This window comes from Astyanax mexicanus, chromosome 22 (genome assembly GCF_023375975.1).
Source record: "Astyanax mexicanus isolate ESR-SI-001 chromosome 22, AstMex3_surface, whole genome shotgun sequence".
Lineage (NCBI taxonomy): Eukaryota > Metazoa > Chordata > Actinopteri > Characiformes > Acestrorhamphidae > Astyanax > Astyanax mexicanus.
The window spans coordinates 6,143,311-6,168,823 of record NC_064429.1 but is presented as its reverse complement, the minus strand read 5'-3'; the positions used below and the strand labels follow the sequence as shown (position 1 = coordinate 6,168,823).

Below are 25,513 nucleotides of genomic sequence, written 5' to 3'. Positions count from 1 at the left end.
AGAGAGAGAGAGAGAGAGAGAGAGAGAGAGAGAGAGAGAGAGATTTGCGTATTCTGTGTTCTGGTATATGAGCTACTTACAGGTAAAGGTTCTCACATACTGTATCTCCAGTTTCTCTTTTATCTCCCTCGCGCTCATATTCTAATCCCATATATAATTCTTATTTTTTTCTTTTAATTATCGTTTTTATTAGATTAATTTAACACAAATGTTTTTACTTTCAGTTTTTGTTTTTAAGTTCCTTTTCTTTAACAATAATAATTGGTTACTTAGCAACATTGTGATTATCACACCAGAGCTTTATATAAAATAAAAATAAAAATAAAGTATAGTAATGCCCGGTCTCGGGTCAGATCAGGTCAGGTTCGGGCAGAGAATCTAAGATCTACTTCAGCGCAGAGCGCTCAGAAGGGGATATGCAGCCATGGCCCCGCCCCCTGAGTGAAAATCATTGGTTATCATTGGTTAACCCATGGTAATCATAGGTTAGATTGTCCTACGACTTTGCTAACAGACTCATTACTACACCCTTCTCAAAATCAGCAGAAGGGTCCACGAGCAGACACGTGGGGGCAGAAGCCATTTTAATCAAAAAGCTTTGATTGGTTAAAACCGCTGTCAGTCAGATAAGAGTCCTGTAGCAACTGAAAACACAGACTAATGATTTAAATTAGTTGCTGTTTTTTATTTAGTTAATTTTTAAAATAAGTCCATACACTTACAATAACTATAATATATATATATATATATATATATATATATATATATATATATATATTTCCTGATTAAAAATGATGTAATTATTTTACATGCACTTATTGTCACCCCTTCTCTGATGCTTAATTAAATTATGGATTCAGCTTAAACTATAGGCCCTTTTAACACCTTGCGTAAGGTTCGTTTTGATGATTATTGCTATCTCACACCCTGCTAACAGCATATTTTTTGCACCTTGAGCCCGTATCATTTAAATAGCAACAGTGCTTGTGGAAATATTTACACTGATGGTAGTGTAGCATGGTGGTCTGGAAGTGAGGTGTGTTCAGGTAAATTTCTAAAATATTGCTATCTTAGAAATATAGAAAACTTAGGTGCGCCACTGACTGAATACAACCTAGACAGACGTCAACAGTCAGACGTTTATTGCTAACTTGGCAATAATTGTCAGTCAACACAGGCGCATCCCCAGCATAGGTTAGATTGTCCTACGACTTTGTTAATAGACTCATTACTACAGCCTTCTCAAAATCAGCAGAAGGGTCCACGAGCAGACACACGCGGGGGCAGAAGCCATTTTAATCAAAAAAGCTTTGATTGGTTAAAACTGCCGTCAGTCAGATACGAGTCCTGTAGCAACTAAAAAAACACAGACTAATGCTTTAAATTAGTTGCTGTTTTTTATTTTAGTTCATTTATAAAATAAGTCCATAAAAGTCCATACACTTACAATAGCTATGATATATATTTCCTGATTAAAAATTATGTAATTATTTACATGCACTTATTGTCACCCCTTCTCTGAAGGGTTAGAAGAGCTTAGGTCTTTTGACATTTAATACAGTATAAATTAACGGGAATGAGGCTGAAATGCATTGTAATGTTTTGAAAGTTAAATTAGCCATGAAAAAAAAAAAACGTGTCCACCAGGTTAATTTGGTTATGAGCACAGTGAGATTTGAATAGACTGAACACAGTAAGCTTTGTCAGTATTAAAATCAAGCTCAGCTCTGCTATTCGGTCTGGTTTTCACAGCTAAACGGCTTCATGGTTCATCGGAAAGATGGAGAAATTGAGAAATTGTGCCTCCATCACACAACACTCTACTTCTTCACATCTTCTCAAGCTGCTTCTAACCCTAAATTTACTAGATAGCTAACAAAAAAAAAAAAAAAGCTTTAATATGTTTTTTTTTACATGCTTTTATATTTTGTAATCTAATTTTTTTGTCACACTGAAGTGTTTCCATGATGCTTTAGGTTTGGTTTGGGATTTGAATTAGAATTTAATTAGAAATAAAGGTGGTTTTTAGTAAGCATTGTAATTTTTAGTCAGTTCTATGTGTAATTATGTTCTAAGAGAAGTTGTGTTAAGTGGTTTTAAATGATCACCATCATGATCGAAACAAATCTGACAGTGTTCATTGTGATCTCACACCCCGTTATAACAGTCTATTTTCACACCTTGTGCCCTCGCTCTGTTAAAATAGCTTCTTGGGTGATGGGTGTGGTGGTCTATGAGGTGGAAGTGAGGTGTGTTCAGGTAAATTTCTATATAGTTTCTATATATTTTGGCGACGGAAAACATGACAGGAGCTCCACTGACTGATTAAATCCCTGACAACAGTCAGCAGTCAATCATCAGATTACAATCGTCCATTACTATAGGTACACCAACAGAGCTTAAACCCGACTTTTAACTCAACAATAACCAGAATTAAGAATAAAATAACATTACTGTTCCCTTAAATGAGCTGCTGGTGTATCTTTACAGCGTCCTCACCTTACCAAAGACACATCAACAAGTCCTAAATACAGCTGCGTGATGCGTAATTGACCAATGCGGCATAGATCGCTAAAATGGGTCTCTAAGTTTTGTTGGCATTTTGGTCAGTGTGACTCATTTGAGACCCTACCTTAAGAACAACGTGTTATATTTTTACTAAAAAGATAAGTGTGGTTTGATTCATTGCTGTTAAATATATTGTAATTGAGTATAAAACTTTAAAAGAATCTGAGTACTCTTATTTTAGTTCATTTTTTTAATGTGTACTACAGAAGCTCAAGTACAAATATTTTGTTGCATTTCGCAATGTTTGCAAGTTTTTGCATATTTTTCTATGCATAAAGAAAGTTAATTTATTGGTAAATCATGTATTATATATCATGTGTTTGGAACGCTTCTGACCATAAATTTACACTTTAATCTAAAACTACTTCTCTGTTTTTTTTAGATGGATAAAAACTGTAAATAAGAAAAAAAAATAATATGTTTTAATTACTTACTGATAGTGAATGAACTGCCACTAGACACTATGCTGTTAGATAAGTTGGATAAGTCTTGCTTAGTCTTAATAGGATACAGTATGTGCTTAATTACAATTAAACAGCCTGCGCTGTTTAAATAGCAACAGTGCTTGTGAATATACTGTATCTACACTGATGGTGGTTTAGCATGGTGGTCTGGAAGTGAGGTGTGGTCAGGTAAATTTCTGAAATATTGCTATCTTAGAAACAGAAAACACAGGTGCGCCACTGACTGAAATAAACCTAGACAGACGTCAACAGTCAGACGTTCATTGCTATCTTGGCAGTGAATGGCAGTCAACACAGGCGCATCCCCAACACTCGTACTCGTACTGCTTGTTACTCACACAAGCAAACAGCAGTGCACAAACCCAACTTTTACCTCAACAATAAACAGAATGAACGAGTATAAACAAGCAGATCGGTTTCCTCTGCTAAGAAGCATTGTACACGGTCAGGTAGCTGCGCTGTTAAAATAGCAATCTGCCAAAGTCAGATCTTACCTGGCTCTTAAAGGCAATGACAAGTGACACATTACATGCCTTACATTCCATTACATGCCTTTTGCTCATCTTGAGCCAAGCAATGTGTACTTTTCCCGTCGTTACGATAGCAATGACACACTGACACGCCCTAAATCAAGCTGCACGGTTGACGCCTTGCCTATATACCGCTAAAATTGGGCCCTAAAGTGCTTTAGCAACCAAATAATTTGAAAATAGTTAAAATGTTTGGTGAAACCCAAGAAACATGACTATTATCAATGTAGTCGGCCACTCACAGCATTGACAAAGTTGATGATTTCATAGATCCTCTTCTTCACTTTGTCCACATTGCTGTCAGACTTCTGGTACTGTGGGTGAAGAAAACACAAAAACACAAACACAAAGATCTCAATTACAGCAAAACAAATACCAGGATGTTCTTATCTGACACACATGTGATTCATGCAGTAAAACAATTGTGCAATTATGGCTTGTACAGGAACAAAATAACAGGGTCGACTCAAACAAATAACAAGCGCTGTCTAAAAAATCTACAAGACCTGTTTATAGGTGGAATAGTTTTAAGCGGAAATGTAATTTGATCCGTGATTAGACTGTAGAAAAGCAGGCCAGGACTTTCCTGAACATCACATACCATTCTGTTATCTGCCACGATGAAGAGTTCATTGTATTTCTGCTGCTGGAACATGGTTGGCCCCTATCCAAGTGGAAAAGAACGAGGAAAAAAATGGAGTTATGGTTAATCATGTGGCATTTCTTTGGAAATATGTTACAGGTAAAACAAGAAAAAAATAAATTTACTCAGAGTTGAGTTACTAAAGCACAGTTAGAGATTAAGCTTATAGTTATGACCACCTTCTTTTTTCTACGCCCATTATTTATTTGTTCAGCTCCATTGATTAAATAGGAACAGTTTGTAGTTGTATAATAATAATAATTACAGACTGTACTTCTCTATCTGTTTCTCTACATATTTTTATTATTATCCTTCTATTATCTTTCACTCTGTTCTTTAAAGACTTTGGATATCCTACATTTTCAGCCCATAATACCACTAAAACCTCCAGAGAATCTGGAGAAATCTCTGTTTGTAAAGGACAAGGCTGGAGCTCACTATTCTGGTGGATGCTGGTGATCTTCAGGCCCTCAGGTGGCACTGCATTAATAAAAGCCTGTACTGATTCTGTACTGGAAATCACTGTATGAGCTCAGGAACACGTCTAGAAATTATTATTACTCTCTGGAAATACAGTTCACCCTACAATCCACTAATGCAGATTAAAGATTGATTATGCAAAGAAAAATCCATATATTAATACCATCCAGAAACACCACCATCTTCTATAGGCCAAATCCTATTTAAAATAGACTGAGGTAAGATGGAAAACTACCTTTTTATTTTTAGACATTGTAGTTGTAGAATGTGGGGAAGCCACCAAAAAATGATGAGTTTTTTTAATTTTACCAAATTAAAAACCTCTGGAATATAATCAAGAGGGAGATGGATGATCACAAGCCACCAAACCAAGCTGAACTGCTTGAATTTTTGCACCAGGAGTAAAGCAGCATAAAGTTATCCAAAAGCAGTGTGTAAGACTGGTGGAGGAGAACATGATGCCAAGATGAATGATGAAAACTGTGATTAAAAACCAGGGTTATTCCACCAAATATTGATTTCTGAACTCTTAAAACTTTATGAATATGAACTTGTTTTCTTTGCATTATTTGAGGTCTGAAAGCTCTGCATCTTTTTTGTTATTTCAGCCATTTCTCACTTTCTGCAAATAAATGATCTAAATGACAATATTTTTATATGGAATTTGGGAGAAATGTTGTCTGTAGTTTATAGAATAAAACAACAATGTTTATTTTACTCAAACATATCAATTTCTGAGGAAACATTCCATTAAAACGATCAAAAGTGTTTTTTTTTTCTTGCAATTTAGGTGAAGCGAGCATGTGTAAAGCATTTTAATGTAAAATTGTTTAATTTTGCTGAATTAAATACAAGTAACAAAGTAAACAAGTAACAAAAATATGAACACCACACAAGGGTTAAAAAAAGCAAATGAAGAAAGTAAATTTTACTCATATTGCGAAAAATATGGTGGTTAGATCCGGACATGAGCTATAATACTAATGCTGAGTCTTTCTCTGTGTCTGGGGAACTATTATTTAAGGTCTAAGATTAGCATTAGCATTCTTTGTAGATTACTCTCAGTCCATGCATGATGAAATCCATGCTCTTTAACCTTTTATTTTTAACATCCAGACAGTCAGTCTTAGTCATCAGGCCTAAAAATGGTTAAAAATAAAGTTTTTACGTCACACTTACGGCTCCGCGAGCTCGAGATTTGCTGACGCGAGGGGGAAAGTCGCCAGTGTTTTCATCCCAGCTGGTGTTGGTCACTCCACACACAGTGGGAGTGTTGCTGACGTCCTCGTACTTCACCACGGCGTGGTCACCATCACTGTCTTCAGACATCGGCTCAATGAGGAACCTCTGCTCTGCCGTCTGGAAATAACCTCTAAAACACAATGTTTCATTAGCATTAGCATTAGCATTAGAATTATAACTAGGCATAGCTTTAGCATTGGCTTCATTCCACTTGAAAAAGGATGTGTATTACAACAAAAATTGCTTATCAAAAGATTTCTGAGGTAAAATTACATTAAAACAATCAACAATAGCAACTAAAATCAAATAATGTAATAATTAATCAAATGTATTTCAACAACCATTGGTTATCATTGAGTTTTTAAGGCAAAATTACATTAATACAATCAAGAATAGAGTTTTTGACAACTGTAATCAATCCGTGTAATAGTTTATGAAAGTGGACTACAACAAGCATTAGTTCTTATCGAATTTCTGAGGTAAAATTTTATTAAAATGGACAAAAGTAGTGTTTATTACAGCTGAAATAAAGTTTAAATTTAAGTGTATTTCAACAAGCATTGGTTATCATCGAATTTCTGAGGTAAAATTGTATTAAAATGGACAAAAGTAGTGTTTATTACAGCTGAAATAAAATTTAAATTTAAGTGTATTTCAACAAGCATTGGTTATCATTGAATTTCTGAGGTAAAATTTTATTAAAATGGACAAAAGTAGTATTTATTACAGCTGAAATAAAATTTAAATTTAAGTTTATTTCTACAAGCATTGGTTATCATTGAATTTCTGAGGTAAATATTCATAAAAATGGTCAAAAGTAGTGTTAAATACAGCCGGAATAAATTTTAAATTTAAGTGTATTTCAACAAGCATTGGTTATCATTGAATTTTTGAGGTAAAAGTTCATAAAAATGGTCAAACGTAATGTTTGTTACTAAAATCATCCTGTATAATCATTTATACACTAGATTACAATTACTTCAATCATTTCTCAGCAAAACATGAGGGGAAATGATAACAAAACTGAAAAAAGTCACTATTATGACATCTGAAATCAATCTTATTCTAATTTATTTAACGCCAAGACCCCTTAAGCTAAAATGACATAAAACTGTAAAAATTAGCTGTTATAAGAGTTCAAATAAACATCTATATATATTTTTTTTTTTACAATATAATGTTCCAACAACAACATATCTATATCTATACGTATTGCAAAGAGAGTTGTTTAGCTTTTATGAGACATTGCCATGGAAGTCGTGAAACACAATACTAGCTCCTGCCATATGAGTTTTTTTTTTTTTAATAATTGTGTTTCTAATTTTCTTCCCATTTTCTCCCTAATTGTTATAGCCAATTACCCAACCCACTCATTAGAATCCTTCTATCACTAGTGAGGCTCCAACACCAGGAGGGTGAAGACTAGCACATGCCTCCTCCGAGAATTGAAACTCGGTTCTGATACATCAGCTCACAGACACCTTGTGCTGATCGACATCACCCTAAAAGTGATGAGGGGACCAAGGACCATCTACCCAATTGTGCTCTCTCAAGTCTCTGGCAGCTGATGGCAAGCTGCATGACTGGGGTTCGAAACAGCAATCTCAATCCCAATTATAGTGGCAGCACTTAGCCGCTGGACCACTCGGAGACCCAATGACTTTTTTTAATAGCATGTTAATGTGTATTAAACTTCAAAATGGTTTCTGTTGGAATAAGACTTTAAATATGTGAATGTCAGTTGTGAATGGTGCCCTACCGTAAAAAGTGCTTTCAAAATGGAGTGAAAAGTAAAAGTTGACGTACCGTAAACCATCACAAGTGCTGACGCTGACCATGGAATCACTTTCATTCACTATATGTCCCTGATAATAGCAAAAATCCTGGGGACAGAAAGATACATATTATATGAAGTAATTCAGTTTAAAATATGAAACTCCAAACCATCACTGATCATCAGTAAATTTTACATTTTATTTAAAGTAAATCAAGGGATCAGAGTCTGGAGGAAGAGTGGAGGGACACACAGTCCAAACTGCTCGAGGTCTAGTGTGAAGTTTCCACCAATCAGTGATGGTTTGGACAAAGAGAGACATGTCATCTGCTGGTGTTGATCCACTGTGTTTTATTATCAAGTCTAAAGTCAGTGCAGTTTTGTTTTCCCACAAAATCTTACAGCACTTCATCTTACAGCTTCCCTCTGCTACTGACAACTTTTATGTAGATGCAGATTCAGATTTCATTTTCCAGCAGGATTTGGCACACTGCCCACACTGCCAAAAGTACCAATTGGCCTTATATATTATTCTGATTTTCTGAGACACTGATTTTTGAGTCTGTAAGCTGAAAACTGTCTGTAAGCATCATAATCACCAACAATAAAATCAATAAACGCTTAAAATAGATCACTCTGTGTGTTTAATACATCTATATATAATATATGAGTTTCACATTTTTAAACTGAATTACTGAAATAAAGTAACTTTTCAATGATATTCTAATTTTTTTTTAATGCACGACTATACTGTATTATTTCACACAGCTTGTATATCTACAGATACCTACCAACTGATCAGGTTGGGTTGTGATTGGAGTCCCGTCATCTGCGTAATGTGTTTCGGTGTAGTCTTGAGTTAATAAACCACTGTGAACAGCAGCATAACATAAGATCAGAATGGCAATTTTACAGTTTTAAAGGATACCTACATAGTATGCACTGTTTGAAGTTATTTTAATTGGCATCAGGGTGTTTAACTAAAGTAATGACATAGTAATAATGCTTTATAACAGTGCTATGAATGAGCAAAGATGTGATTGCTTGATAAAAGCTTCATAAAAGTCATTTTGCTTTTAGAAAAGTGAAGCGATTCAAACTATGAAGGAACACATAAGGAATCATGTAGTAACTTAAAAGTGTAAAACAAACCAAAAAATACTCTGTGAAGAAGCATTTATCTGGGGAGCTGTTAACTTTTAGCAGTTTCCCAGATATGGATGCCCAGATATGGATGGTTTGGCACTTTGTGCTGGGTCAACTCCTCTGTATCTGATGCAGTCCTCCAGGTGGACGGTCATTTCCGGTTAAGAGTGTGCTGTGAGCGATTGGCTGCCGCTATATATAAGTGTAAGTAAGTTGTAAGTAATTCAGTAAGTAAGGATTAATTGACTACCATTTCTTATTACTTTTAGCAGTTTCTGAGGCTGGTAACTCTAAAGAACTAATCCTGTACAACAGAGGAAACTCTTGCTCTTCCTATCCTGGGGCAGTCCTGATGAGAGCCAGTTCCATCATTGTAATGTTTTTCATGTTTGTTTGTTTTTTTGTGACTGCACTTAAGGATACTTTCAAAGTTCTTGATTTTTTTTTTGTGATTGACTGACCTCTATTTTTCTTTTCATATTTTATTTCTTTGCTTAGTTGAGTAGTTCTTGCTTCTCATAACCTGGATTGGAACATCATCATACTCAAATATTCACTATTCACTGTATACCTGTAACTCTACCTCTTCACTACTTTACTTTAACTGATGCTCTCAAACACTTTATTAAGAGACAAAAAAATTCTAGTTTAATTAACTCTTGATGAGTTCAGCAGCACAGCTGTTAACTGAAAGCCTGAATTCCAGGTGACTCTACCTCATAAAACTGCCTGAGAAAATCCAGCCAAGATGATGCTACTTTAAAGCATTTAAAATATAAAACATATTTTGGTTGGTTTTACATGATTATCTTCATAGTTTGGATGACTTTAGTATTCATCTACAATGCAAAACACTTTAAAATATTGAAAAAAAAAAAAACCACAATTTTTTAGATGTGTCCAAACTTTGACTGGTAGTGTAGGTAGGTCTTAAACAATAGTCTTACCAATCACATTAAATAAACTGTAGCTTAGCAAATTTGCTTATTTACTCAACCCCACTTCCTTCAGCTTCAACCCACAAATCCACCTTGATATATTTGCTTACATTAAAATTATTATGTGCACTTAATGGGAATATCTACAGCTCTATAGATATATATTTAGGTAAAACGAACATTTGTTTCATTTGTTTTATTCTATAAACTACAGACAACATTTCTCCCAAATTCTAAATAAAAATATTGTCATTTAGAGCATTTATTTGTAGAAAGTGAGAAATGGCTGAAACAACAAAAAAAAGATGCAGAGCTTTCAGACCTCAAATAATGCAAAAATATAAAACAAGTTCATATTCATAAAGTTTTAAGATCAGTTCAGAAATCAATATTTGGTGGAATAACCCTGGTTTTTAATCACAGTTTTCATCATTCATCTTGGCATCATGTTCTCCTCCACCAGTCTTACACACTGCTTTTGGATAACTTTATGCTGCTTTACTCCTGGTGCAGAAATTCAAGCAGTTCAGTTTGGTGGTTTGATGGCTTGTGATCATCCAGCTTCCTCTTGATTATATTCCAGAGGTTTTTAATTTGGTAAAATCAAAGAAACTCATCATTTTTAAGTGGTCTTTTATTTTTATCCCAGAGCTGTATGTATTACGTGCACTAGGGGACTTTGGATGACACTAAGAGCAGAGCTTGTGGTTTCAAACTCAGGAAATGCAACAGAAACTCATGCAAGTCTTGTGTGGAGACTCAGACCACAGGTCATGTGTGTGTTTGTTCTTTAAGCTGGTGTATTTGATAGAATCATCAAAAAAATGAAAGGTCAGACTTACTCATTTCTCTCTAGATGCATCTCGATGTCTTTACCACCCAGAGTCATGGCATATTTCACTGCGACAGGCCTGGAGGACTGAAGACAAGAATACACTGATTTACACTGATGTCAGAGAGGGTAAGAATTGGGCCACGCCCACAATAATCCAGATATTTTTCCCCCCCAAAAAATTGAAGAAACCGGTTGCCTTAAAAAAGTTAAGTAATGGGTAAAGAATACTTAAGTTAGCATAACTTAGAACATCAAGTTATTACAACTAAAGGGGAAGTTGATTTAACTTTTTTTTTTTTTTGTTATACTGTAAGACCAGGTAAGTTGAGTTTATTTAACTTTTTTAAGGCAGCCGGTTTGCTCAAATGTTTTAAATAATGGGGAATAAAAACTTGAGTTAGCATAAATTAAAACATCAAGTTATTACAACTAAAGGGGAAGTTGATTTATTTGTAAGGTAGCCCAGGGGGAATCACTATGATCACACTGATGGTGAGTGTTAGTCAGAAACTGTTGGACACACCCAGTACGCAAATCGATTGTGACAGAAGCCAATAGAAAAGAAGCTGTTAATGGCAACAGACTAAACTCAGTTATTATAAGTTGGTTCAACTCAAAGATCTCAGTTTGAATAGTAGTACAGTATATGTGCCCACAAATTCAGTTCAACTAACTCACAATTGTTGAGTATTGTTTAGAAATCTCCAATTTTATGTAAAAACAGACTTAAATCATTTGAGTTTAAACAACGTATGGGTTTACAGTGCACACAGAAATGCAATACCACTCAAAAATGCAAAAAAATAAGCGTAGTGTCTGGCCACAGCAGTCTGGGATTGACATTGACGTGCACACAACATGAATAACACAACATGTTTTCTTAATTCTTAGGGCTCTATCGCTTACATGAAGCGATGCTTGTTGCTACCCAACAGGAATAAATCTACACTAATGGGTGTGGTGGTCTGAAAGTGAGGTGTGTTCAGATAAATTTCTGACATGTTTCTATCTTGGCGGCGGGAAACACAGGAGCTCCACTGACTGATTAAAACCCTGACAACAGTCAACAGCCAGCCTACAGTCGTTCAAACCTAGCGCTGCGTGCAAATCCAGCTTTTACATCAACAATAAACAGAATAAAAAATAAAATAAGATTACTATTCCCTTAAATGAGCCGCTGTTGTATCTTCACAGTGTGAATAAGCAGATCAGTATCTGTCTCTACTGAGACGCACAAAAGCGCCACACTGTTAAGATACGATCGCGCCAAAGTCAGAGCTCACCTGACTCTTAAAGGGAATAACTACTGGTACTCTGATTGGTTTAATTCAGGTAACACTCAAAATTAACCACAGCCATGATTAATTAAGGGCATTAGTGTAAAGTGCCATAAAATAAATATTACAAACTTCATTCCTTTATTCTCAATACATCCTCCCTTTGGAATAAAATGGTTCTAATCTTTCATTTATATAAAAACTTATTTTTTCTTTTCCTGAAAAAATAATTAAATGCATAATGTCTGTAAATTAGTAAAAAAAAAATACAATGCTATTTACAACTTTCATCAGTAAATACACAAAAAAAGAAAAGAAAAGACTTTTTAAGATAACATAAGATAACCTTTCTTTAGTCCCACAGTGGTGAAATATGCAGACATTATAATTGTTTAATTAAGACATTAATATATTATTTACTGGTGTTAAGAGCAGAGCTTGAAATCATTGATGACAAATTTTAATAATAATAAATTTCATTTGCTATTATAAACGCTGCTCTCCTGAATCTTTACCTGTACATCTCTCCTGTGACGTTCATGCAGTCTGATTGGTCGAACCACCTCATAAATCTTTACTCCATTTAGTGTATGGCTTCCTGTGGCAGAAAGTAAAGAAGGAAAAAAAAGATGTTAAAATCTGTTAAAATTATTAACCTCTTCAACCAGTAACACTTCTACATAAAATACCCTTATTTTGCTCTCAAATTTTACTAGGAAATCTTTTTTTTATCCTCTGATCCCACCCATTGAAGTTTCTCTAGATCTTTTTCCACACCCTGGGTTGCCAGGTATTAAACACAATAGCAGAAAAAAATAGTGTTGGCATCCTTCTAAAAAGCTACACGAGCAGAGACTGAGTAAAACACCAGTGGGTACTGGCAACACGTTTAATAGATGGAATTAACTTGGAACCTAGAAGGACTACAAGACACAGATGCAGAGCTGCTTATTTTACTCTGAACAGGTAATCACTGAGCCTCAGCTAAGGTTGGCTTGTGTGACAGAAATATACAACAGAAAGCTAGTTTAGAAATAAATGTGATTAGTTGTCTTCACTCCACAAGTTCTTGATGTATATCGTATAATTTTACATGTATCATATAAAACTGATATGTTGAATTAAATACGGATATTTTTATGGAACCAGGAACGATTGTTTGCAGTGGGAACCAAAGAATACTTGGTTTTTCAGTGCGAACCGTGTTCACTACTGCTGTGTAACACCCTCTGTTAATGTATGATGATGTGACATTTTGATGGTTTCACTAAAACTGGTAGAAACGTGGGCTGGTCCACTAAAACGCACCATGGTTCTTAACCTTAAGCTTGAACGGAACTTGTTCAAGAAGAAAAAGTTGGAAAAGTGCTAATCAAGCAGATATTACAATTACTTTAGTATATTTTAGAACATCTTTCACTTTGTTTTGTGGATTATACATTTTTATCTTTCTCACAGCATCTCAGTTGTCCATTATTATGCCTTTATTAAACAGTATTAAGCCCAATAGCTTGGTTTGGCCAAAAGAGTTGCCAAACCAATTAGCATCTAAAAAGCTCTAAAATCTTTGTTTTAATAATTGCTTAATCAAGTCTAAATCATGTGCAGTTAGCAGTTAGGTAATTGCCATCTACTGGCTTATTAAGGCTTAATAAGTGCGTCACAGGTCTGTTATAACATACTCACGTATACTGAAGTATTAGCATGAATTAGCATTACTGTTTTATTACTGTATGTTGTAGTGGATTTGTGTAATTCTGATTGATCTTTTTGTTTGGGAACACGTGTCGGCGCTAATGCTCTAAGCTCTGTTTGAGAACATCGAGATCCACGTGGTTTTGTTTCTCCACCTTTTGTGGGACTTGGGTGTGTCGCTAATCTGGCGTGTAGAAACGTCCGAGATTACTCACTCATACAAACAGTGTGGACCAGCTCCTGTATGAGCATTACTGTAGACACATTAGGATTGATATGCTATTTTATATAGTTTTAATGATTTTTTTTTTATAATAAAAATTAAATAAAATTTCTGGTGTGTTCAAACTTTTGACTTGTACTATATATAGAATGTTTTTTTTCTGGTCTACAGCCCTGAAAAACAAGAGACCACCTCAAATGATGAGTTTTACCAAATTTAAAACCTCTGGAATATAATCAAGAGGAAGATGGATGATCACAAGCCATCAAACCACCAAACTGAACTGCTTGAATTTTTGCACCAGGAGTAAAGCAGCATAAAGTTATCATCCAAAAGCAGTGTGTAAGACTGGTGGAGGAGAACATGATGCCAAGATGCATGCTTTAAACTGTGATTAAAAACTTTATGGACATGAACTTGTTTTTTTTTTTTTTTGCATGTTTTTGTTATTTCAGCCATTTCTCATTTTCTGCAAATAAATGCTCTAAATGACAATATTTTTATTTGGAATTTAGGAGAAATGTTGTTTGTAGTTTATAGAATAAAACAACAGTGTTCATTTTACTCAAACATAAACCTATAAATAGCAAAATCAGAGAAACTGATTCAGAAACTGAAGTGCTCTCTTATTTTTTTCCAGAGCTGTAGACTAGAAAAAAGTATTCTATATATAGTACCAGTCAAAAGTTTGAACACACCTTAAATGCAGTGTTTTTTTTATTATTTAAAAAATTCTGAATTGTCGATTAATACTAAAGTCATACAAACTATGAAGCAAAACATATCAAATTATTTAGTAAACAAAAAAGTGTTTACCAAACCAGAATATGTTGAATTTCTTGTCTCTTAATAAAGTGTTTGAGAGCATCAGTTAAAGTAAAGTAGTGAAGAGGTAGAGTTACAGGTATACAGTGAATAGTGAATATTTGAGTAATGTTCTAATCCAGATTATGAGAAGCAAAAACTACATAACTAAATAAAGAAAAAAACTTCAATTAACCCAAAGACCATCAAAAATGTTATAATGATGAAACTGGCACTCATCAGGACCATGCCAGGAATGGAAGAGCAAGAGTTTCCACTGAGTTTCCACAGGATAAGTTCATCAGAGTTACCAGCCTCAGAAACCTCAAGTTAACAAAATCCCATCGATTAAGTCAGACTCCGCCTCTTTTCCAATCAATCATCAATAGTCAGCCAATAGGCTTGGAGCAAAAGGGCCATAATACAGGTACATCAACCCAGAGATGCCTTTGCTGGCCAGCATCACAATGGGTACATTAAGGCAAGAGAGTGATAGTAAAGGAAGAGTGTGCTTTTTGGCATTACAGCTGATAGGGTACTGTGCTCTCTCAGACTCTGGCTGCTGATGGTGAGCAGCTTGATCATTACAGTGATGGCGCCTTAGTCTGGTTCAAGCAAGGTTAGCGTTCAAAAAGGCTTTTAACAGTGGTCAGAGGTTAGCATGGGCTTCCTGTAACGTTTCTGTGCTTTTACCACAGTAGCCTTTTTGTTGGTTTGAACCAGACACACAAACACACACCGTGCAGGCCAGAGCTACATGATTATAACTTGCTTACTTGTGCAATTTTTTGCTTTATTGTAATAATCACACAATAGCTTTACATAACCCTTTCAGACCCTGCATCTACTATCTATTCCAATGGACACCAGGTATTTTCTTTATTATTTTTAAATCTTTTGTTGCACTTAACACTATTTGAGAGCTGCTGTCCGAATAGAATCAGAATAGACCAGAATGAACCAGGCAATGAACACAATTATAAACGAATGAAACAGTAGCTTGACTCCTCCCACTGCACTGAAAAATACTAGTACTAGAGAGACACTGAGACAAAGAAACGGATCATTTTTACTAATTTAATTTTAAAATGTGATTTAGAACACTTTTAATCATGTTTTTATGGGACAGTTTAGGGACAGTTCATAAAATAAAAAGTCAATATAAAATATAAAACATTACACACAGGTTTCCAATGCAATGGAAACAAAAATAAAAAGTTATTTTAGTTCATTGGATTTACAGAATTTGCTCTATAGATTTTTTCGTAGAATATTAGAGTCTTCTTTTCTGTCTATCACAGGCAGAATCAGTATTTTTTTTTAACCATCACTGGAGATAATTCAGGTATTATAATAAAAATAAAATAAAAATAGCATTAAAAAACAGATCAAAGGCCATTTTCTTGAGCCCCATCCGAGGAAAGTGGTGGGAAATCTCGGCCCAAGTACGGGTCAGGCAGAGAATCTGAACTCTATCCGAGATACAATATGGATGTGGAATTGAATCCTGGTTTCTTGTTTGTTTCTAAATCAGCCCTGATGATAAAAGAGCAGAAACTCCCTGCAGGTGATTCCCGCTGGCTGTTTGTGTAGTGAGTAACTGAAGACTGATAAAGCAAGATCAGTTTTAGAGCACTGAGAGTCTTAAATAAACATAACAGTAACACTTTCTACGAATGTCATCTTTATTAGATGTTATAAACACATTCATAACATATTATAATGCATTCATAAGGCATTATGAACATGGCTTTAAATGTTTATAAAAATACATAACCCATTATAGCCATGTTTGTTAAGCATTATGACCTGTGATTATAATACATTATAAGCTATGCTTATAATATATATATATATATATATATATATATATATATATATATATATATATATATATATATATATATATATATATATATATGTTAAAATAGTGTATCTCTATCATTAATAATATAGTCCTACAATGAAAATCTGACACTTTACTTAGAGCGCACAAAGAGCTGTTATAATACATTATAATTGAGTATAATTAATATTATATTCAAGAAAAGAATAATTTATCAGTGGTTAAAAATATAGTATATATTTATAGGATTATTAAGGGTGTGTTCATACGTTTATAAGCTTTTTAGTCATGATAAAGTCTGCAAGCAGGGACTGAGTTTTTTCGTGGTATTGATGTATAACATGTTATAAACGCAGCTATTAATGCATTATAATCACAGTTCATGATGTGATGCATAATAAACATTGCTATAATGAATTAAATAAGTTTCTAAATATGTATAGCCATGTTTATAATGCCTTATGAATGCATTATAACGTGTTATGAGTATGTTTATAGAGTCTTATAGAGATGACATTCAAAGAAAGTGTTACTGTATCATTCTGGATGGATTCTGTTGGAGTTTGTGTTTTTATTTCCCTTATTTCTAATGTTTCACAGTCTAGAGAAAGGTTAAAGACGCCTGTTTGACTTTCGGTTTCTTAGGATTGTAAGATTGTCTGATACGCCATTAGGTGGTTAATGATTAGGAATATTTAACAGTGGCTGCTTTAGTTCTGGTTTGTTTTTATCAGATGAGACATGGAAATGACTCAGATATAGATTAGATTAAATTCTTTGGCAACACAATGGTTTCTACAAGTCTTAAATCCATGTAAAACATCAGACTACAGGCTCTTAATCCTGAAAAACACACAGTTTTGTTATTCTCTCTATCACTAGTAATGCCCCCCAACACTGGGAGGGATCAGGACAAGCACATGCCTCCTCAGATACATGTAAAATCAGACTCCACCTCTTTTTTTCAATTTCCACCAATTTACCATAAACAGGCATTCATCATGCTCAAAAAGAAGTGCCGGATGCCCAAATAAAATCCTTAAATACATCAGCCAACAGATATATGTGCATGATTTTCAATCCTGTTCTCTCAGACTCTGGCTGCTGAGGCAGCATAAACTGCCTAAAGCATGTAATAACTCTCTAATTATTACTCTCTAATTATCTCAACATAAAACAACATATAAAATACTACTCCTAGAATAGGATTATGTATACATTTTCTAAGGCCCAAGACATTATTCTACAGTAGCTGTGAGAAAATGTAAGTATAAGGCCTAAAACATACAGCTCTGGAAAAAAAAAATAAGAGAGCACTTCAGTTTCTGAATCAGTTTCTCTGATTTTGCTATTTATAGGTTTATGTTTGAGTAAAATGAAGATTGTTGTTTTATTCTTTAAACTACAGACAACATTTCTCCCAAATTCCAAATAAAAATATTGTCATTTAGAGCATTTATTTACAGAAAATGAGAAAAAAAGAACAAAAAAGATTCAGAGCTTTCAGACCTCAAATAATGCAAAGAAAACAAGTTCATATTCATAAAATTTTAAGAGTTCAGAAATCGATATTTGTTGAAATAATCCTGGTTTTTAATCACAGTTTTTATGCATCTTGGCATGTTCTCCTCCACCAGTCTTACACACTGCTTTTGGATAACTTTATGCCACTCCCAAAGTGCAAGAATTCAAGCAGTTCGCCATTTTTAAATGGTTTCTTTTTCCAGAGCTGTACATAGAAAAAATATGCGAAGGGTAACAAAATACAAAATAGTCCCCCAAAAATGTATTTATATATACATACAGGTTTACTGCTGGGTTTGAATGGTAAACAAAGAGGCTATATTAGAGTACATTTTATATATCATTGTCCCTTTTACCTCCAATCTAACCTTTAATAAATGACTTAAGTCTCAAATCCTCTGGAAATAAATAACCAAATATAACCATTATTTAATATTTAATGCTTTTCTGTGTTCTAGGTTCATATTAAACACTTGTTAAAAGATAAATAAACAATAAAAACAAATATATAAAGCTTGATATAAAGTTTTGTTAGGAGCCATTTAGAGTATTCATGTGCAAAGTGTATTTCTTGTTCATTTTACCTAAGTGACACACACCACTCACACACACATTTGATACGTATCTGATCCATGGACATGAGACATGAATGTGAACGGTCAAATCTGAATTCATGCTCAGTCTTTTTGCTTTTATGCATTAGCATTAGCGCTACGTGCTTCTCTCTCGTACCCACACTGCATCTCTTGGTGCAGCTGTGCAGCTATAGCTGCAAAAAAACAGCAAAAGCAAACCACCTGGCCTTTTTTGACCTCCTCGACCTGAGTATGAACTTCAGAGCAGCTGTTTACTGTTTCTCCACTCCAGCAAAAGATGCTCCACATATGAGCTGCTAACTCATCCATTTCCCTTTAACAGGGATTAGTACAAGTCACTTGATTTACTCAATTCTATATAACAATGATTATGTGCATTATTCATTGCACTCATTTTAAGAATTAAATTATGCTCAAATTGTTTGAGTTATAAAAAACCTAAATGGTTTAAGACAATCGTTTTCCCTTAAATCGTTTGAGTTTACTTAATTTGTCAGGTTCTACTGCTTTTTAGCTGCAGAACTGAAGAAGCAGTTCTACTCCTAACGTGGTTTCAGGGCTTCAGGGCTGCTTTGCTGTAACTAAGATTAAAGCCGCAGGGAAGGAGTTGGTTGGAGGTTTCCTGGTTGAAAGTGCTGCATCATGACTGCAGGTAAAGCAGGTAAAGTGGGCGTGTCTCTGTTGTGGAGTTAATTGTTAGTAAAGGTAAAGGTGAGCCTCTTTTCTGTTGCTGCTGCTGTTGTTGTTTTGTGTGGAAGAGTAATTACTATATACAACACTATCAGAGGATATACATGGTTTGTTTTTTTTTGGTATTATGTTGTGAATGTGTTATTTAGTTTATATAATAAATCCTGTAACACATGGGTGTATTAAAATTAGTTTGGTAACACTTTCTATGAATGTCATCTTTATTAGACTCTATAACTACATTCATAATATATTATAATGCATTCATAAGGCATTATAAATATGGCTATAAATATTTATAAAAATGCATAACCCACTATAGCCATGTTTATTAAGCTTTATGACTTGTGATTATAATACATTATAAGCTATGCTTATGATATACATGTTAAAATAGTATATATCTATCGTTAATAATCCAGTCCTGCAATGAAAAAGTATGTCACTTTACTTAGAGCGCCTCTAAGACCTGTTATAATACATTATAATTGACTATGACTAATATTATATTAAGACAAGTACAATTCATGAGTGGTTAAAAATATATTAATAGGATTACTGAGGGTCTGTTTATAAGTTGGAAGCTTTTTTAGTCATGATAAAGTCTACAAGCTGGGACTGAGTTTCTTGGTATTGACGTATAACATGTTATAAACACAGCTATTAATGCATTATAATCACAGTTCATGATGCATAATAAACATGGCTATGATGAATTATAGAGTTTTATAAATATGCACAGCCATGTTTATAAAGCCTTATGAATGCATTATAACGTGTTATGAGTATGTTTATAGAGTCTTATAGAGATGACATTCATAGAAAGTGTTACCATTAGTTTGAATAGAAAGTAATTACAACATTATTATTTCATTTCAATTTCTTGCTATTAAACAGATATTAATATGATATAAAATAAGTTACTATTTTTTTTAGTTATCTCTCCTGTATTTTAAATTATAACAGTATGTTATTTATTATTGATCATATTCACAATATTAAATAAATAAAAAAATAAAGTGCTTTTTATATTTTACCTTCTAATATATTTTAAATATTAAATAAAATAATGATGAATAGGCTTTGGTGTCCAGCTTTTATTAGTTCCTACACTTTTGTTGCTCCTAATATCCAATCAAATTTAGATAAAGATTTACTAGTATTAGCTGATATTGTTCCTAATTTTTATGCTTGTATAAATAATACAATAATACAGCCCACAGTTTAGAAAATATTAGCTGCTGATTTATGCTAAAGTGAATAATAATATTAGTAACAAAAAAAAAATCATATATTCATTTATTAGTACCAGTTTATAGAAACAGGCATTTAGTTTTTGATTTTAAATGACTTTTATAGAGTTTTTAATATCTTTTAATCCAGCCTGATTTACCTACCTGAACAATCAGCCGACAGTTCCCTTAAAACGCTGCAGTTACAGTAAGTCATTTTTAAAATATGCTACTGCCAATCAGCCGATAGCCGATTCCTAGAGCTGATCAAATTATATTTTTAAAAACAACAGCAGCTTTGATAGTCAGGCATTTGTTTTTTTGTTTTTTTTTCACTGTTCCTGCCATTCATATGTGTATAAAGTATAAGACTAATGTGCCTTGTGGAGAAATGAGGATAAGGATATTAACACTCTTTAACCAGATACACCTCTCAAGAGTACACCTTTCAACTAGTGCGGTGAGTAGCTATTAGCACAACTTCACAGATTTAGAGACTCTCCTAGCTGAAGAATACCAGCATCTTTGAGTTAAACCAACTTATAAATACTGAGTTTAGGTTACTCTAGGGTAAATTTGTACAGTAGATCATATATTATGGAGATTAACAGTCTGGTCCTTAAAGTGTGTTGTAGGCTGTAAGAACAAGCATCTTTTTCTGAGCTACAGTATCATATGTTTTGTGTTCTGGTTAAGTTGGCGAAAATTACATAAATTCTGTAATTCTTTCTAAAACCAATGTAGTATATATATATAGTACTTGAGAAAAATGCTTTCGTAAATGAAACATTTTTTTATATATATTTGTTAAGTTTAATGCACTTAAAAATGATATTACATGAACTTCAAATTTCTTTTTATTTTTCGGTTACAACAAAAGTTTAGTTGAGTTTACTTGAGTGAACTTAAAGGGATTTACAGTGAAGTTTAACCCCTTAAAATGCGTTTTCCAGTATACAGGCTACAGGTGTAGGTGATACAAAACACAAAACTCTTATTCTTTGCAATAAAATAAGTTATTTACACTGTATTTCCTACAGAAAATAATAATTTATTATTATTTATTAATAATTTAATTTAATAATTACAGATCTGTAACAGGAATCAACCCCAAATTCTGCATGTTTGAAAATAGACCTAAAAACTAGACAATCATAATGAAACTAAAGGTTTGGAGGACATGATATGGTTAATTTGTATTTAGGAAAATGTTGATTTTGAGTAGAAATTTAGGAAAGAGACAATTTTATGATTTTATTCATTATATCTTGACATTAGAAGATTTATTAAAATATGTTTTTATATTTTCTATTACAATTAAAATTGTGCTTTTTTTTAAGTAATGTTCCTTATCAAACATGAAATGTTTTTTATGTTTTATCTTATCTTTCCTAGTTTCTTTACTTTAGTTATCTATCTATCTGTCTGTCTGTCTGTCTGTCTGTCTGTCTGTCTATCTATCTATCTATCTAAGATTTAGTGGTGTAATTCTGCTGTTTTAAGAGGTTAAACTCTTTAACACTTTAATTTGTCCTCAAATGCTTACAACAGCAATTACTGCACTAAACCCGTCCCAATCTAACAGGTCTGCACCAGTTGAGTTGATTCTCTGCTGTGGGGAACACCGGTTCCGCCGGTTCTGGTACTGCGGGTACTGTACGGATCAATAAAGCACGCTGAGCTGCGGGCATATCCAGTGTCTTACCTGAGGGAGCGACTGAGCTGCACAGGGCGAGGATCCACAGCAGGAGGCCGGCTGCCATTGTGGCGGAGCGGACAGCGACTGAAACCGGAGAGCCGGGCGAGAGCGCTCTTTATAGCGCACCTGCGGAGGGACCCGCCCACAAACACAGCACGCCGGCTTTCAGGAAGTGAGGGCTGATGTGTTGAAACTCGCCCTCAGCGTGAGCGGGGCTGACGGACTGCGGGGGAAGTGCAGGAACAGCCTGACGCAACTGAACAGCCGGGACTCATCACTGCAGCGGCTGTTCCTGTCCTGAGTAAAGACAACGGCACACCTTATAGCACCTTATAGCACCTTATAGCACCTTTGAACCAGACACACAGGAGATACGAACTGTTTGCAGAACGCACAGCTGATACCTGCTAAACTTCAGGTCAAGAGGGCACAATTTAACATTACAACCACAAACTGTAAAAAAATATATATATATATATTTTATTGAGATTTTAAGTGATAGACCAACACAAAAAAGTACTACTTATCAAACATGAAAGCTTTGGTAACACTTTATATTAACTTTCATTAATATATTTTTAACTAATGATCAGTAGATCACTGAACAAAGCAGTAGCTCATCAGAATTTAAATATTAACAAGCGCTCACACATGACACTTATTTATCAGCATGGATACTTATATTAAAAATGTTAGCAAATCATTAGGTCATTAAAATTTGAACATTAATAAATCACTAATAAATGGAAATTTTAAACCATGCAAATTATTATTAATTGCAGTTCATGTTACCAATGCGTTCATTAGTATTTACAAATAAGAGAGCAACTTTTTAGTTTCTTAAAATAACAGTTATTAATCATTCGTTATTTGTATATTAACGAAAGTTATTATAAAGTGTTACCAAAGCTTTTTATGTAATGCTTGAATAGAAATCCTTAAAATTTAGGGGTGTAATGTCACTTAGACAACTGACAAAAATCCTGGCCTGTTTAAGGGTTAAACTCTTCTTTGATTTGTCCTCAACTGCTTACAGCAATTACTGCTTTAAGAAGTTAAGCATCAGAACAGCCCGGACTCATCACTGCAGCAGCTGTTCCTGTCCTGAGTAAAGACACCGGCACATCTTAGACCCTGGTGAGCCAGACACACAGGAGATACGTACAGCTGATACCCGCTACAGTTCAGATCAAGAGGACACAATTTAAGTACACTGGCTTGTTCACATTTTGTTACCTTACAACCACAAACTTAAATGTACTGTACTGAGATTTTAAGTGACAGACCAACACAAAGTAGTGCATAACTTCAAAGTGGAACGAAAATGATACATAGATCTCTGATCTACACTATTCCACTGTAGCTCTGGCTGTATGTTTAGGGTCATCGTCTTGCTGGAAGGTGAAACTCCTTCCCAAAAAAAGACTCTTTAACAGCCTCTAACAGTTTTTTTTTCCCAGGATTTTGGGATTGTGTGTTCAGGATGACAAGCAATGGTCCAGAGTGACCATGGGCCTCTTTGCTGCTTCTCTTACCAGTGCTCTTGATCTGCTTGATCTGTCAGTTTTGGTGGAATATGGTAATTGTATTGGTAGGTTTGCAGTTGTACAATACATTTTTAGATATCTTAATGTTTAAACTAAACTGTACCCTCTTGACCTAAACTTCAGTAGGTAGCTGCGGTATGTTCTAGAAATAAAATTGTTGTAAAAAAAAATGTTGTAAAAGTGTTGTCAACAAAATAAAGTACAACAAAAATGTAATAAAATTATCATAGGTATAATACCAATTATGTATTTATATTACACATTATAAATTATTTAGTTTTTATTTACTTTTTATAATTCTGTGCAACTAAATTTGGAAGTGATATTGAAGTCACATATACAGCTCTGGAAAAAAAAATAAGAGACCCCTTAAAAATGATGAGTTTCTTTGATTTTACCAAATTGAAAACCTCTGGAATATAATCAAGAGGAAGATGAATGATCACAAGCCATCAAAACAAACTGAACTGCTTGAATTTTTGCACCAGGAGTAAAGCAGCATAAAGTTATCCAAAAGCAGTGTGTAAGACTGGTGGAGGAGAACATGATGACAAGATGCATAAAAATATGATAAAAAACAGAGTTATTCCAACAAATATTGATTTATAAACTGAGTCAGAAACTGAAGTGATCTCTTCATTTTTTCCAGAGCCGTATATATACAGTAAATCTGCTTACCTTCTGACTTCCTTCACGTGCGTCAGATCACACCAGTCTATCAGCTGACTGTGCAGATTCATGACCTTCATGTTTAGCTTGATTCATTCATGAAGTCATATCCTTCCTGATCACGTCCCTCACTCTGCTCTCGCTGTGTCCTCGCCCTGCTCTCGCGCTGCTTTTACTTTGCTCTCACTGTGTCCTCGCTCTGCTCTCACGCTGCTTTTACTCTGCTCTTGCTCCTTTCTCGCTGTGCCCTCTCTCTGCTCTCACTCTGCTCTCACTCTGCTCTCACTCTGCCCAAGCTCAGCTCTCGCACTGCTTTCACTCTGCTCTCGATCTTCTCTTTCTGTGCCCTCTCTCTGCTCTCACTCTGCTCTCACTCTGCCCAAGCTCAGCTCTCGCACTGCTCTTACTCTGCTCTCGTTCTGCTCTCGCTCGACTTAAACTCTGCTCTCGTTCTGCATTACTCTGCTCTCACTCTGCTCTTATTCTGCTCTCACTCTGCTCTCGTTCTGCTGTCACTCTTCTCTCACTCTGCTCTCACTCTTCTGTAGCTCTGCTCTTGCTCTTCTCTCGCTCTGCCTTTTCTCTCGTTCTGCTCTCACTCTTCTCTCACTCTGCTCTCACTCTTCTGTAGCTCTGCTCTTGCTCTTCTCTCGCTCTGCCTTTTCTCTCGCTCTGCTCTCACTCTTCTCTCACTCTGCTCTCACTCTTCTGTAGCTCTGCTCTTGCTCTTCTCTCGCTCTGCCTTTTCTCTCGCTCTGCTCTCACTCTTCGCTCACTCTGCTCTCACTCTTCTGTAGCTCTGCTCTTGCTCTTCTCTCGCTCTGCCTTTTCTCTCGCTCTGCTCTCACTCTGCTCTCACTCTTCTGTAGTTCTGCTCTTGCTCTTCTCTCGCTCTGCCTTTTCTCTCGCTCTGCTCTCACTCTTCTCTCACTCTTCTCTCACTCTGCTCTCACTCTTCTGTAGCTCTGCTCTTGCTCTTCTCTTGCTCTGCTCTTGCTCTTCTCTTGCTCTGCTCTCACTCTTCTCTCGCTCTTCTCTCACTCTGCCCTCGCTCTGCTCTCACTCTGCTCACGCTCTGCCCTCGCTCTTCT

At 34.9% G+C, this 25,513-nt stretch overlaps 1 protein-coding gene across 1 annotated transcript in view; it reads right to left on the bottom strand.

Annotated features, from left to right (window-relative positions):
• The window catches only part of adam28 (ADAM metallopeptidase domain 28), a 58,278-nt gene extending 33,080 nt beyond the window's left edge, over window positions 1-25,198 (bottom strand). Inside the window, exons 1-9 of the mRNA XM_022666840.2 lie at window positions 24,432-25,198; window positions 22,213-22,503; window positions 12,413-12,495; window positions 10,628-10,704; window positions 8,493-8,571; window positions 7,734-7,810; window positions 5,865-6,057; window positions 4,164-4,226; window positions 3,805-3,876 (exon numbers count right to left, since the gene is read on the bottom strand). Of these exons, the coding sequence (XP_022522561.2) occupies window positions 3,805-3,876; window positions 4,164-4,226; window positions 5,865-6,057; window positions 7,734-7,810; window positions 8,493-8,571; window positions 10,628-10,704; window positions 12,413-12,495; window positions 22,213-22,270 (702 nt within the window). The 5' untranslated portion in view covers window positions 22,271-22,503; window positions 24,432-25,198. The remainder of the gene's footprint in view (window positions 1-3,804; window positions 3,877-4,163; window positions 4,227-5,864; window positions 6,058-7,733; window positions 7,811-8,492; window positions 8,572-10,627; window positions 10,705-12,412; window positions 12,496-22,212; window positions 22,504-24,431) is intronic.
• Between the last annotated feature and the right edge of the window lie 315 nt (window positions 25,199-25,513).